Raw genomic sequence first — 15307 nt, 5'->3', positions numbered from 1 at the left:
ACTCCCTCGTCTCACTGCACCGCACATAAAAACATAAACAGGCATCCGCTTCACTCGGAGTGCGCTCAGCATGCGCATACGGTCCGTCCGATAGAGGTCCCGCCGATGGCTTTATGGCCATCACCGACCGGACCGAGACCGCGGGGATTTGAAGCTTTGTGGCAGCTAAAAGCGAAAAACTCAGTGACTCTTTTTTTTTTGGGGAGCTTATTTTGAGCCCACCTGTGGACTGTCGATCACCTCCCGGTTTCCTGTTTCGCATTCTCGCTTACGTTCTTGCTCCTTTCCGGTCTCTCTCTCGCTCTCCATCTCTCTCTTTCTCTCTCTCTCTCGCTCTCTCTCGCTCTCTCTTTCTCTCTTTCTCTCTCCCGCTCTCCATATCTCTCTCTTACTCTACACCGCTTGTCTCCATCACCTAGTAAACGGCCAAAAGCTCAGCTTAAAATGTGCATCGCGACAGTGACCAATTCTTGGCCAATTCCCACGCATGGGGCATAGAGCATTGCACATCTGCTATCTGGAGGAGCTCGCCACGGTCATGAAGATTCGCTGAGAGAATAAATTGTGCTTCGTGCGATCGCCTCGCTCGGCTACGAAAGGATATCCGGTAAGGTACGGCATTCGTCTCTCTCTCTCTCTCTCTCTCTCTCTCTCTCTCTTTCTCTCTTTCTCTCTCATAGAGCCATACAAACACATAACACATGCAAAATTCGTCAGATAGCTAATCCTTTCGATCGTCCATCAAGACTCTCTCTTACGCTCTCGGCGATCAGCGTCGTGATCGCTCGAGACGCTCTCTCTCTTTCATTCTCTTCGTCAGCCACCCAGCATGCGTAAGCTCACTCTCTCGATCCTTGATCGTATCCGAGCAGGAGCTACGTGCAGCGTCGTCGTCGTCGGGTTCGGGTCCGCACATGTCAACATGATCGGGAGGTTGACTTATTCTCGGAATCGATAAAGAGTTACACCGCTGAGAGTGTGAGCAAGAGACACACAGCGAGCGAGAGAGCGAGGGAAACATTGTAGGGGATGACAGAGAGCGAGTAGCCGAAGGCTCGCGTTGCGCACGAGCCCTCTCTCTCTCTCTCTCTCTCTCTCTTACCCTCTCTCGCTTAGCCCTTCTTTTCGAAAAGTCGCGGCTCAGCCGGCGCTCTTCAAAAACTCGGTTCACACACGAATTCATTTCATTCATTTCGCAGAATCGCGCCGAATCGGCAAGCTTTGAGTGGTGGTTCCGAAGCGGTGGACTTTGCTGTTGCTGCTGCTGTTGCTGGCGACCAACGGCGCCGCGTGTCTTTTTGGGAAGCATCGCCACTCCGGTATCGGCGTGCACCGCCCCACAAGTGTGTGACGACAAGCGCGTGTGTGTGTGTGTACGTGTGTCCGCATTCAGTGAACGTGCGCTAGAACTGCAACTACCCTCCCGCCACCCCCCCAGGAGGGGCCAAGACAAGAACTGAGAACGCGGCAAACCGGTGTGCTATAAAAGGGGAGGAGGGTACGCGGTACGTGGTGGTGTGTGCGGCCCCAAAACGGTTTCGTTTCGAACAAACCAGCTGAACCATTCCAGGTGCAGATCGTGGTGTGCTCTGGTGCGGTGTTGCTGGCTGTCAAGTGCGTGTTCGATCGAAGTAGACACTGGGCTGCGTTTTGGGCGCTGCGTCAGAGTCGCCCACGGACGGAGTCTCACAAGCAGAGGCAGAAGAGATGAGTGTCACCAAACCGCCAGCGCACGTGCTGGACGCGATCCACACGTTCCTCGAGAAGACGGGCATCCGCGATCCGCGCCTGACCGTTTCCAGTGGTTCGCGCAACGGTGACAGCTACTCCGGGGACGTGTACCGGATTGTCATAACGCCCGGTTACCGCGATATCGAAGATTTCGAGAATAACAACAACAACAGTAGCACCGATACGCTTGTCACCTGTCTCGGTGGCGATCGTCACAACGCGAACGGCCACCACCACGGTCACTACGGCACCGGTGAGGAAGAGGAGGAGGAAGAGGAAGAGGATGACGATGACGAACTGCAAGTGCTGCACGGTGAAGGGTAAGTAGCGGTGTGTAACGTACACCCCACCGGCGCGAGAGTTGATCGATAATGCGTCATAGACAAATTGTGTGCATTTGTGTGCGTGTGTGTTGTGGCCAGTACGAATGTGGCGTGTTGGCTAGCATCGGCAAATAATCGCAAAAGAGCGAACCCCAATGTCGGTGTATCGGGCACCGAGATAAGGCCTACCACCTGATAAATTCCAACCCCCTCTTCCACTGACCCAACCCCCGGGGCGGAGGAGGGTGTGTTTCCGACAATACAATCCGTCAAATTTCGCCTAATGCCGTACCTCTTATCAGCGTCATCGAAGGGGAGGGGGAATGCAATGTGTGTGCTTAAATGCACCTCGCAGTGCGTCACGTGCTAAGTACACCGGATAGATCGGAAATGCGTGAAACACTACTACTGGGCTACTACTACCGTTTTGATAAGATAGGAATGACGCATGTGTGTGGTTTGCGGCAACCATTAGAAAGATGTCAACCAATAAAGTGCATCGGCAAAAGGGGAAAGAGCAGCTGCATCATAGTATGCACATGTTCTGGAATGGTAACCAATGGTGCCGCCACGATAATGGCTTGTAACTGTTTGAGCCGTTGTAGTTAAAATACATCAACCGATCGAGGTTAACGCTACTGTTGCTACACTACCATCATTTTGTGAACTCTTCTGCCACTGGATCGAATATGGGGAAAACCATATGTTGTCACTCTTTGTCACACGTTTCCGGCGCATGTAGCTAGAGCCCGGCATCACCACGTCTGTGGTTGCTCGAATTCGTTGGATTTTTGTGGCAAACGCAAGCCACAACCGATCAGCATAATCGGTTGTACGATGGAGGCGCATAGTAGGCCACGTTTTTTAATATTTTTTTTTACCATCCACCACCCACCTCCGCCACCCCTTCGCCGTTACTCTACGTTACGTTACGCGCTTATGCAAGCCGGATGAAAATCACCGACGCACCGACGAACGCTCTCCCAAAACTGAGCTCGCCATTGTGTCTGGAAGAGAAGCGACAAAGTAAGAGAGGTTGCCGGAAGATGGTGTGCTGAGAGAGGAGAGGCAAGGGAATGGGGGAAGGGGTAGGGTAGGGGATGACTAGCGACTGACCGCGGCCGGATGATGGTGGTTGGGGATGCTGCTCCTCTACGCCGCCGCCGGCGCATAGAAACCGGCACGACGCACCGGCGCGGCGACGTATTGTGTCTCGCGCTGGCTGGCTCGATCGATTGACCCAGTTTCGCGCGCCGGAGCCCATGGAACTGGCAGTGGCCGCAGTGGCGGCGGTTACAGTGGACCGACCGACGAGAGGAGTGCATGCTTGGGGAGGGGCGCAGGGTCCGAACCAAACCGACGGATGACTTTGAACTACTTTTTCTCGCGCTGGCCAATCCCACAGCATCCGAGGATGGGGGCGAGGAGGGGACTATAGGCAAACGTTAGGTTCGTGTCTTCCTTCCTTCCTCTGTCTCTCTCTCTCTCTAACTCTGTCTCCCGCAACACGAATAGTTTCGTCAATTGAGGCTAATGGTTTGCGGCGAAGGCGTCGCCGGCATCGACGCTGTGGTCGCCAAACACCGGCCAGCAAGCACTGGCAAGGAAGGAGAGGCCGGAGGTTCACCGGAGCAGGGGTGTTTGTTGTTTTGTTCTAGCGTCTTCTAGCGTCGTTGTGCATGCACCACCGTCACCGCAAACGCAATCGAAATTTGCGTTCCAAATGCGTCCGCAAGAGCGCGCGCTCGCGCACCTCGTGTCCCAACCGAACACAAACGCCGGCATGTAGCAACATAAATAAACGTTCTAAGTGACCACACAAGGTCACACATTCGAAGGGATGCAACTGCCCCTCCGGAACGACGATCCGTGATCCGGGATGTCGCTCTGTCTCGATATCTCTCTCTCTCTTTCTCTCTCTTTCCCACTTCGAATGGAATCAAGTTTTCGATTTCGATACGAAACTTAAAAACCCTCCCCCCACAAAAATTGATCGTGAACATTCCAGCAGCAGCAGCAGCTTCGTGGCAACATCAGGCAACGATAGCAGCTTCAGCGCTGGAGATGATTCCGCGCACCTTTTGCGCAACCCATTCAACCTGTCAACCAAGTAATTTACAATCCGGACCCGGGGCCCGGGGCCCGGGGCCCGGGGCCCGGGGCCCGGGGTCGGACCTGGTCTTGGCCATCTGCAACCACCGCATGATGTTTCATTCATTTTCGCAAGAACCCCCAAAAAAAACACGCACATCGCGTGGCCAAGCCGTAAGCGTTCTTGAGGGGATGGCAGGGAGGGACAGCCAAGTGCGAGGGGAAAGAATTTTCAACAAATCCCAACACCACACGTACGTCTTCCGTCCGTTCTTCCGGCATGATCTTCTGCCTCCGCAGTCGCCCTGCGTCCCGCAGTCGCCACGCAGAACCCCGTACGACGTAATTTGCAAAGGGAGAGAGAGAAAAAGAATCAACAACAACACGGCACGGCATGGCATGGTATGGTATGTGGATGAATCGGCCGAAGAATCGAGTTCTGAGTGGCTCACACACACACACACACCGCGCGCCATCGACCACGGTGGTGGAAAGATACGCCAAACATCCATTTAGTACCGACGGCGCGGCGACAGCGGCACCCGATGCGCGTTGCGTTCCGGCGAAACCTGTTTTCGGTTTCCCTTTCGTTCCATTCAACTCTTCTCCGGAGATCGTGGGGCGGGGGATGGGGTTGGCTGACCGGCAAGGCGCGGCGCGGCGTGGAGGTGGTACGCGGCGTGTAGGCGCAAAGTGTGTTCTCGCGCGCCTACCTGAGCCGCCTGCCTTGCGCCCCTGTGCCCCTTGTGCTACCCTCTAATTCGGCAAACTCGACCACCACCAGCAGCAGCAGCAGCAGCGTTCCTGGCGCCAGCCGCCGGTCCGTCGCTTTTATCTGGCTATTGGCTCATTCCCACACCCCGCGCGCGACGATCACCGCGATCGCGACGTCGCGTCGAGTTTGAAGCGTCGAGATTTGTGGTCGACTGTACGCGAGCTTAATAGGGGGAGCTTTCCGCGCGAAGTGCCGATCATTCCCGGCGGCGGCGGCACTGTTATCGGTGGCCACCATCTCAGCATCGTCGGTTCTTTTTTTTTTTGTTTGTTGCAAATACTGACCTTCGCTTTCGCGTGCTTTTCCGGTTTTCGTGTGAAGAATTCCAAGAATTCTATCGCAAACAACAGCGCACACACACACACACAGACAATCTGGGGTATTAATGTCCTGGGCCGGGCCGGTCCGGGCTTGTTCTTGTGCAAGAGATAGCCAAACAACAAACGAAAGCCACACCAAACTATGGACAACGACGATACGCGACGGATCAAGAGATATTTTGTGCATGGGGCCATTCCGTGGCTCCAGCCAAGTTAATCATTAATCTTCGGCCACCAGCCGCCTCACGGGTGCCCACTCCTTTGCACTCGTTTGTGTTTTTTTTGGGTTCTAAACGCGCTGAGTGAACGATCGCTACCAGCGCCACCGCCAACATCCAGAGCGCCAGAAGCATATACTGTAGGTGGCTTAGCTTAATGCTCTTCTGCACACTTTGTTTACTTGCTCGTCGATGATGATGATGATGATGTTCTGTTTGTATGCGCACTCGCCAGCTCATTATACTGGGATCATTGATAGTGATCTCGGATTTCTGACACCGGCGCTCGGTTGGTACAAGTTGCGTTGAGTTAAGATGAGGTCTTGGTCCCGACGAGTGGTCGACCAAGAAGATTTGCGATTGATTGGTTCGTTGTGCTGTCGCCGTTGTACGATGCCACCCGAGCGACGAGATTGATTAACGTCTAAGCGTACGATCGCGAGTCGGTGAGGGTTCAGGGCGTTCGATCGTCGTACAAACCGCCTAGCAGGTTTTTCGATGTCAAAACTGAAGCTTTTGGCCACTGCCTGGGCCCGGCCCCGGCCCCGGCCTGGCGCCTGTCTCGTAGACCGATTGCCGGCTGCTAGGAACCCGTTCCGAGAGGGAGGGCGGGCGTGCGTGCGTGTAGTACGAATGATCGAGCAAGCGATCGCGCGCGCGCGCGCCCGCTCACCCGCTCACACACTCACGCCACACGATCCCTACGATCTCGCTCTTTCAATGCCGCACCAGGTCGTTGAACGCGGCAGTATCTGTGATGATCTACGATCTACGGGTGTCCGAGTCCGAGTCGACTGACTGCGGCAGCGATCTGACGAGGGTGGAGGCGATGGTGTTTAGGGTAAACAAAAACAACGAAGCTTACAAACCGCGTCACCATTTGCGACCATTTGCGACGCTGAGGTTCCTTTTCCGGGCTCCGGGAGATGACATTCCGTGGTGGCTGCCCTCTTGCGCCTTATGCCGCCCTCCAGCCCTGACTATTACGTTGACTTCCATACGCTTCAGCAACGATTGGCACCGGACCGGAATGGGTTTTGCTTGCTGTCCTAAAAACACACACCATAACTTGGCCCAGAATCCTCATTGTTGGGCCCGGGGGGGGCCCGGAACTGGGACAGCAAATGTTTTGTAAACTCACCGTAGGACCGAAGGGACAAGGGAGGGTTTTTGGCAAACCAAACCGAACACACACACACACGCAGGGTGGCTTAAGCCAGGAAGGGCCACGGCGCGGCGTTTGTTTGTTGCAAGCAGCACGAAACAGCTGAGAGTGGGCTGTCGCTTCCGGTCTCCGGTCTTCTGGGCCCCCTTCCCGGGGGTTGCGCAGATGGCGGATGGCGGATGGCAGTATGATGTTATGGTATCGAACTACTTCATTGCGAAAGGGGATTCCGCTTTTCTGTTTTTGTTTTCTGTACCGTGTACCGTGTGCAACGTCGGCATTGGCGGCTTTTGCCAATAGGTCAAATCGCGCGGCCACCGCGAAACTCTGCGTTTAAAGGATCGAACGACCGATCTTCGAAATCGATCGGATACATCACAGCAAACGAGCAAACACGCATACACACCGAATCCCGGATGCCTGCCAATAATGGGGAGGAATCCCTCGCCGTTTGTGCTTAATAGGCACAAACATGCGCACACACACACACACACACACACGATTCGTTCGTTTGCGCTTACGCGACGATCGGCAGACAGAGTGCTACTTTCACCGAGGGCAGGCCAAACAAACCTCCTGCGATCCTCCTTCCTCCTTTTGTTGGCCAATTCCAACCACGTCTCTCTCTCTCTCCATGATCTCGCCTCGTCTTGCCTTCTCGCAGCTCCGTTTTCTGCTATCTCTCGCAGGATGCCGGCTGGATATAATGGGATGACGAGAGATTCCCTCCTGCGTTGTCTGAACGATCGGTTTGTTTATATTTTTCTTTTGTTTTTTGTGTGCGCGATCCTCGTGAGAGCGCGAGAAGCTTGCCGCTGCTGCTGTCCGCGACGAGCAACGCGATCGCATCGCGGTTACTATCGCCAGTAACGGTCACATAATGCGGTGCTTACGTTGCCAAAAATGGTTTTCAGAGAGAGAGAGAGAGCGGGGTGGTAGAGAGGATCACCGCGGGTCTCGGTGTCTCGATGTCTCGCGTCTCGTGGCTCGTGGGGTGGGGATACTGTCTTGCTTTCATCCTTCTCGCATGTCGCCAGTGTCAATGACCGCCAGAGCTCAGGAGCAAAAAAAAAGGAACAAAAAGAAATTAAACAGGCTTCAGCATACACGGACACACACGTGCGATCGTTCGCTGACGGATCATGATCGGGCCGAGCCGAGTGGAGCATTTCCCGTTCCCCGTTTGCAGCTGCGCCCCCCCTCCCTGGTGTCCCCGAGCCCGCGTATGTACCGTGGCTGATGGATGAGTGTGTGTTGCACGTTTGACGTGACGACACACAGCACACCGTGTGTACCGTAGGTCAGTGTCGGGATACTCGTCCGCGCGAACTGTACGGCCCCCAGTAGGCTGGGCAGACAGAACTGGACGCGACTGGACTGTGTGCCGTTGACGGCAATGGTCGGAAAAGGGTTCGCCCCCCCCTCGGTGTGGGGAAGAATGTGTTTGTTATGCTGTTATTATTTTCGCTAAATGCAATTGACCCAGCGAGTCCGGAACGCAAACTTGGGGTGTCGAGTTTCGAATCCGTCATCACATACCGTGGTTTGACTGTCCACCAGCCAGCCAGCCCACCAACCAAAATCCAACCAAACCAACCCAACCGGGCAGTAGGCCCTGATCGGAGCGACTTGGGGGTCGGATGCCTTGGAAACCTGGAAGACGGTTTTTTATGGTTTGATGTGTAGCACGTGCTGCTATGGTAGGGATATCGCACAGGAACGACTTTTTTTGGTTATTGCGCAACAAGTGACAAAGAATGAGGAAAGGCTTTTCCTTCACTACCATTCTCCATACTCCGGGCTTGCTCGACTGTGCACAGGAACAGCTAGTAAGATGATTATCTTCTTTTGGAAGCAAAGTGAAAAGAAGTTCAATTTTTCAAACAAACAGATGTTCAAAATAGCTTTAAAAGTCCACTTTATCATTCGACTTGTTGCAGATGATCGTATTTTCCGTTCCAATAACTTCTTTTCGGATTATGCCAAACGAACCGCTCGTGAACAGATATTTGGCCTTGCTGCACTGTTTGTTGGTTTCCAGTCTGCCATATTAGCATCCTTCTTAAATGATTTTTCAAAAGAATTTCCCTTCTTAGGGCATCTCAGGATTCTACTAAGATTAACTAGTAAATTTCTTGTAAACTTGCAACAAAATAGCGCTTTACTTTTCTGGCAATGAATCTAGACAGAAACCTCAACGCCCTTTTTTTATGCCAATGCTCACTAAGACTGTTTTGCGGGTTGCTTTGTCCCAGAATTGGTTGCTTCAACCATACCAGTGTTGGGTCATCGACTACACTTCACTGTCTGCAACAGCATTTACAAATTCATGGGTAATCTTATGTAGCAAGAAACTATTAAATACTTGAATCTTTTCGAAAACTCACATTCGTATGAAATATCAGATAAAGTGAAGGTTTAAATTAAACTGTTGTTATGGTTGGCGTATGATCCGCAACCGATTTACTTGGACCGTAGCCAGAGCCGGTTGAGAAGAGAGGCCTGAGGCAGATGCTAACGATGATCCGATTGACATCCATCCCCGAGGAGGTCAATGAACAACCGGCAGCTGGAACCGAAAAAGCAGATTCCACCGTGTCGTGTTTCGCGGAATGTTGTGTTCAATTCTCGATCGATCTTTATTCTTGTGTACTCTGACTCGCTGGCTTTATGGCTTTATGGTTATGGTGGCGAATCGAAACCAAAAAAAAAAGTAGTCCCAATGCACCAGCGAGGCACTTAGTGCCATCCACGCTAGTGTGTGCCAGTGTGGTGAAAGGGGCCCACAATCGCTGGTGCAGTGTGCAATGGCTGCAACAAACTGCACCGATCGCCACCTCGCCAAATCACAACTGTAACCGACGGAAACCCGAAACAAAATTAAACAAAAAAAAAACCAACAGACAACCAACAGCAGAAGCAAACCGGCCGCAACGGGGCCAGTCGGGGGGAGGTTCACCATCTGGAAACTGACCACGAACAATTTTGCGCAAAAAAAAAACCGGCAGCCGGGAAGAAGAAGTGGAGAAGACCGAACGGAAGGAAGGAGAAGAATACCGGGCGGGGGTACCCTTACCCCGGGACGGGAGACGCGAAGTGAACGCCGCACTGCGGCTGCCAAAAAACCTTCCGAAAACCTGAAAGCTTAAAGAGCAACTGCCGCCAGCCAACCCTGGCTGCCCCGGTCCTCCATCTGGTAGGTACCCTCCTCCTGTTCAGTATTCCCTTTCCCATGTGCGATCCTCTCGCCTTGCGCGGTCGTCGTCGTCGTCGTCGTCGTCGTCGTCGTCGAAGTGCGTAAGCGATGCAATTGGCGTTCCGAATCCAAAACCGGTGGCCATGGTACGTGTTGCTGAGATCACTGACCTCGACGACGACTGCGACGACGACGACGACGACTGCGACGGCAATGCACACACGCGGACGGTGCACGGTGGTGTCGTGACGGTGTCCTTTCCAAAACGTGCATTCACCGAACGGGTACAACCAGCGGTACTTTACGGTGCACTGTACGACGGGGTGGCGGTGTTGTGGGCAGTTTTGGGCAACTTTTGAATATTTTATCACCATCATCAACCCCCCACCCTCCTCAATTTTCGGCTACAGACCGACGGACCGCCCGCCCACCCTTAAACCACAGCTCTGCCACAATCTCCAGCTCCAGGCCGCTAAGCTAAGGCTCGCAGAGGTCTGGAGATTGTGTCATCCGCGCAAAAAAGAGCGATTGGAGAGCGTTCCGGCGCGTTGATGGTTGGTGGCACGTGCCCCACGTGCCCTGTGTGCCACGCACATTCGCGCACGTACACTCTTGACCATCCCCGTCATCCGTGTGCCACAGATTACGCACGACGTGAAACCGATCGGCGGCGATATGGAGCCCCCTCCCCCGCCCGCTCATTCCTCCGGTACTGTACTACGTCCAGTCAGCTGTCCAGTCGCTTCGAGAAGACACAAAAGAAACCCCGAAACCCCTCACCCCGGGTGCTCGACGAGACGACAGGCGAATGCGAAAATTAATAATCCGCATGAGTAAAGCCCCAACACACACACAGAAGCGCGATCGCGGCGGATGCGATCACCGATGGCCTGGCTGGCTGGCTGGCTGGTTGGCTTGCTGACCGGATTGTGCGGTGCGGTGTGGATCGGGCATCGACGACATCGACAAAGTGAAACAAAAACAAACGAACGAAACGAAACGAAACACAACCATCAATTTAAATGCCTTTACCCATCATCACCACACACACACAGAAGAGAGAGAGAGAAAAAAACGCAAATAGAAAGGTTGCATAATCAGCGGCAAACAGCGGCCAGGCCCCCGCCCCACCCGGCACGGCATACCGTTCGGTCAGCAGGTTTTTTGGCGAGATCCGCGGCGGGCACGGGCCGAAGGCTACCCGGATTGGCCTGCACGCCCGCAAACATACCCGATCCTCGATCCCGGGGACAGCCGCGTGTAAAACCACGTGAGCCGGGAATATGGCCAGAGCCGGGTGTTCCCGGGGGGGAGGGGGTTGTTTGTTCAGCACTGGGGAGGGGGGTAGCAAGGCGGCAAGAAAACTCCTGAGTGGCAGGCATTGTTCCGCAAATGCCGACAGCAGCAGCAGCAGCAGCAGTAGTAATCGGTGGTGGTGGCGGTGGTGGCGGCCGCAGTAAGTAAACAGAATGTGTCACCACCTTGCGAACAGGGCGGACGGGTGGGCGGGGAGTGGGTGCGGGAGCGATTATGTTTTGCTTTTTTGCATCATGCATTTTCACACCTGAGCTCACGTCGATCGTCATCGATCGGTGCTGAGGAAGGGTGTTGCGGTCGTGGTGGTGGTGGTGGTGTTATGCTGAGTGTGTGACAAATTTCACCAAGCACAGCCCACCAGTCCGGTCCAGTGCCGGTGTTGTTGTTTTTTTTTTCTTGCTGTGTTCGAGCGCCACCAGAGCGAACACAGGTGTCCGGGGATTGGTGCCCCTTAGCCTTGGTGGTGGTGCTGCTACTGCTGCTGGTGGTCAACGGGGGTTGCAGCGCAGATAGGGAGGATGGTGCGAGATGCGAGTCCCAGTTAAGATGTAGCGTCGGGAAGGCGTCAGAGGTGTGGGTGTGAATTGCTTGCCGATTAGAGTGATCGCTTCGATTCATAAGCGTACAATGTACGAATGGTTGTAATGGGAATGGTACGAATGGGGCGAGCATTGCACCGTGTTGTAGCATTGGAAGTATCGTTATTTATATACGGTACTACAATCGACGAACCAATCCGGTGAAAGAAATGTCTTTCAGCGATCGCGATCGTATGCATTCGTCCACGAGTTCGTCGTTGAAATTCTCAACGGAATCAATGGAGAGACCGTCGCTCTATCAGAGTTCGATGCTAACCATGCGCTAGCCATGCCAACATAACTGGGACTCTGAATGATCACCATTTTTGCCACTTATTGTTCATCAAGATTCGCCAAAGATCACTGATCGCAACGGTAATATTCAGCCTCTGCAGAGGGTTCTCCGTCCAGTAATAAGCACCATCAATCACAATATCATTAAAAGTGTATTTTGAAGCTAAAGCTGATCGTCAGTTAGGACAATGGTTTCAACAGTTAATGAAGCTATTTTGTCAGCTATTTTGTTTGTATTAGTCTGTGATGTTAGACTACCGATGGAGCGTGGCTTTGTCAAAGCAGTAGCACTTATAAGCATTCTAAGAGGAATATCATTTGGCGTTCCTAATAGAAGATCAATTTACACGAGAGTGATTGTAACGTATCAATGCGAACTTTCGTTCCGGTAATTCCCCAAACTAAATTTTGCTCAATCTCAGTTGAAAACTTTAAAGTAACACAATTTCATTTGAACATTGAATCTTGTTCAATTTAATAGAAAAACCTATGATCGATTTAATTGGAAAAGTATGATGTCTAGAGTATTAGCTCAGTTAAAACCGTTAATGTTAGTGTTTGTGCTTTTTTGCGAGAAATTTGCTATGAAATTGGGACCGCTACAGGGCGTTGTATTTTCAAGAATCCATTAAAATTCCGATAACAGCGAACCTATTGGTTCTGAATTTGGCGGGATCGTTATTCCGAATTATCAAAAGATTAACAAAATACGAACCTTGTATTTACAAAAGAATCGCGCAAAACATGCCAAAAAAACAGTTCAGATCATACTGTCGACTACCTGAGGTCACTGTATCGAAGAAGCAAAATTATGGATACTAAAAGATGCGTCGTTTATCTGCTTTCTACCATTTGCAGACTTATCCTGAACGAGCTGCCGAAGGCGATCAGCGTGATTGCGAAGGTGGCACCGACAACCCGCCTCCGACGATCACTCTACCACAGCTCGGAGCACTTCCAGCGCGAAAAGTACGTGTTCGATGTGGTGCTGCCGCGGTTCGAGCGGTTCCAGCAGGCGCGCGGATTGCGCATCGCTAAACGCTTTCTGCACTACCCGAGCGTGATCGTGTCCGAGTGCCGCGAGGGTACCGAGTTCATATTGCAGCGCGATCTGGTTGCGCAGGGCTACCGGAACTTTCCCCGTACCGAACCACTCGCGTACGAGGATGTGCTGCTGGTGCTGACGCATCTGGCCGAATTTCATGCCATCTCCTTCGCCATGCAGCAACAATCACCGGGCCAGTACGCGCAGATCGTCAGCAAGCTGCGGGAGACGATTTTCGTCGAGCCGTTGCACGGTACATTCGTCGATTTCCTGCAGCGAAAGGTAGACTACGCCATCCGAACACTGGAAAGCAATCCGGAACCGGGCGATGAAGCTGTTGGGGAACGGTTGGGTCGATTCCGAGATGAGTACGGTCAGGCAATGGTGGATTGTGTGCAGAACCGGGACGATACGGTCATCTGCCATGGCGATTGCTGGATCAGCAACATACTCTACCGATCAGTGGTAAGTGATGGGCGATTGTGTTCGATCTTTCCGTGCCCTAACTAACCTGTCCTGTCTCCTGTCCGGTTAGCCTCAGCAACGTAATGGACTGGACGATGGTCTGAACAACAATTACCACAGCAACAATAACAACAATAACAACAACAACAACAACCATCACCATTTTCTGCCGAAACACAACGTTAAAGAGCTGAAGTTCCTGGACTGGCAGGTGGCCCGCTGTGGTACGCCCGTTATCGATCTGTCCTATTTCATCTTCTGCTGCACCGATAGCGAGCTACGTGAGCGATTGCCAGAGCTGCTGCGCAAGTACCATAGTGCGCTGGTCCGCCGGATGGACGAGCTGGGTACGGTCAACGCCAACGAGCTGTTCCCATTCGAGCGATTGCAGACACACATGCGAAAGTATGCACGGTTCGGATTCGGTAAGCATCCCGCTTCATACGATTCGATGTACGGTGTGATTAACCTCGATCCATGTTGTGTCCATTCTGATATGGCAGGTATGGCGCTGATGACGCTTCATTCGACCTGCTGCGTGGAGAAGGATCTACCGAATGTATCGGCCGCCCTCGAGACAACCGAGCTGGTCGACATCGATAAGCTGGCCAAGGATATGCTCTACAATCCAGCCTACATTAAGCGAATGTCAGGTGTTTGTCGCGATATGGTACGATTTGGTTATCTCTGAGCCCAATACGCCCGAGCGAACCCGATCAGCAGTTACAGCAGCAAAGACAATCGACACTCGCGCAGCACCGGACGGCCACTACGCACGTCCCTCACTCATGTGTTCATGTAACCCAAATTCCCGTTTTAAGAAGGCGGTTTCCGGAGGATGACGATACTTAAGGCTCTCGGATCCATCCTGTTCAAGCCCTTCAGTATTCAGCCGAAGGTGGCATTTAATCGCGATTCCTCTGCTCCATTACCATTACCAACGATTGCACTCGTTTGCACCACACATTTACAGTAACACACATAGTATTTGTGCCGTATTCCGTGGTCCTGGTCCACCAGCCGGACGACGGCTGGGTAGGGTTTTACTGGGTCAACAACAAACCCTCCCTGGAAACCCCGTGTTCCATGTTCACCGTAGCCACGTAAGAGGGACGCGTCTTTTATACAACTAGCCTTATCGAAAATAGCATAAGTTAGGAGAGTTAAGCTAAGTTACCAACCCAGGCCCAGGGGCGAGGACACTAAGGGAAAACATTACGAATCGTAATAGTAATCGGCGCCGTACATCATCACATTTTAGTGATTGGCAGCACAAAGATATTAGCGCGTGGGCACTGGTGCTCGTGCTCCGCGCCGCGCTCTGTTAGAAAAGCTCGGGGTCAGCCCGGTCGTGGCCAGCGTGGCCACTTACGGGTGCGCGGAATGTAAGCATGCGAGACAGGAAGCGGAAGGAAGAAGAAGAATAGTTATAGCAAAGAAGAAGCATCGATGGCCATATTATTTGATCATTCCGTTGCACCGTGGACCGCGGTGGTTTGACCTCGTTCGGTCAGTAGTAAGCAGAAGCTATCCCTTCCAAAAGAACAAAAACTGGCCGCCCGCTAAAAAGCGATTGGCGTTATCCAAATTCCAAAAATATACCCACTTTTCGGTGTACGCTCATCGAACGTTCCTTGCAAACATAGCTTTACGATTCGGTTTTTGCGTTTAATTTTTTTTTATTTATTTACAAGCAAAAGTGCACAGCAGCTCAGGTAGTTCGTAAACAGGTAGAAAATAAACTGTTAAACTTTATCATGCTCGATGTCTCGATATTCTTTCCAAAATT

The 15307-nt window shown here is 52.5% G+C and overlaps 1 protein-coding gene across 1 annotated transcript; it reads left to right on the top strand.

Moving 5' to 3' along the window:
* The first annotated feature begins 1183 nt into the window (after positions 1 to 1183).
* On the top strand, positions 1184 to 15273 carry LOC125949995 (uncharacterized). Its single transcript, XM_049677529.1, has 4 exons — positions 1184 to 2051; positions 12867 to 13518; positions 13589 to 13943; positions 14022 to 15273. Exons 1-4 carry the CDS (start codon positions 1708 to 1710, stop codon positions 14207 to 14209), a joined length of 1539 nt encoding a protein of 512 aa, XP_049533486.1. The 5' UTR covers positions 1184 to 1707; the 3' UTR covers positions 14210 to 15273.
* The last annotated feature ends 34 nt before the right edge of the window (positions 15274 to 15307 follow it).

This window comes from Anopheles darlingi, chromosome 2 (genome assembly GCF_943734745.1).
Source record: "Anopheles darlingi chromosome 2, idAnoDarlMG_H_01, whole genome shotgun sequence".
Classification (NCBI taxonomy): domain Eukaryota; kingdom Metazoa; phylum Arthropoda; class Insecta; order Diptera; family Culicidae; genus Anopheles; species Anopheles darlingi.
This window is presented reverse-complemented; position numbering and strand designations above follow the sequence as displayed.

Coding starts and splice junctions, on each gene's coding strand:
- LOC125949995 (XM_049677529.1), top strand. CDS start 1,708: ATGAGTGTCACCAAACCGCCAGCGCACGTGCTGGACGCGATCCACACG. Junction 2,052..12,866: donor CAAGTGCTGCACGGTGAAGG/GTAAGTAGCGGT, acceptor TACCATTTGCAG/ACTTATCCTGAACGAGCTGC. Junction 13,944..14,021: donor GTATGCACGGTTCGGATTCG/GTAAGCATCCCG, acceptor CTGATATGGCAG/GTATGGCGCTGATGACGCTT.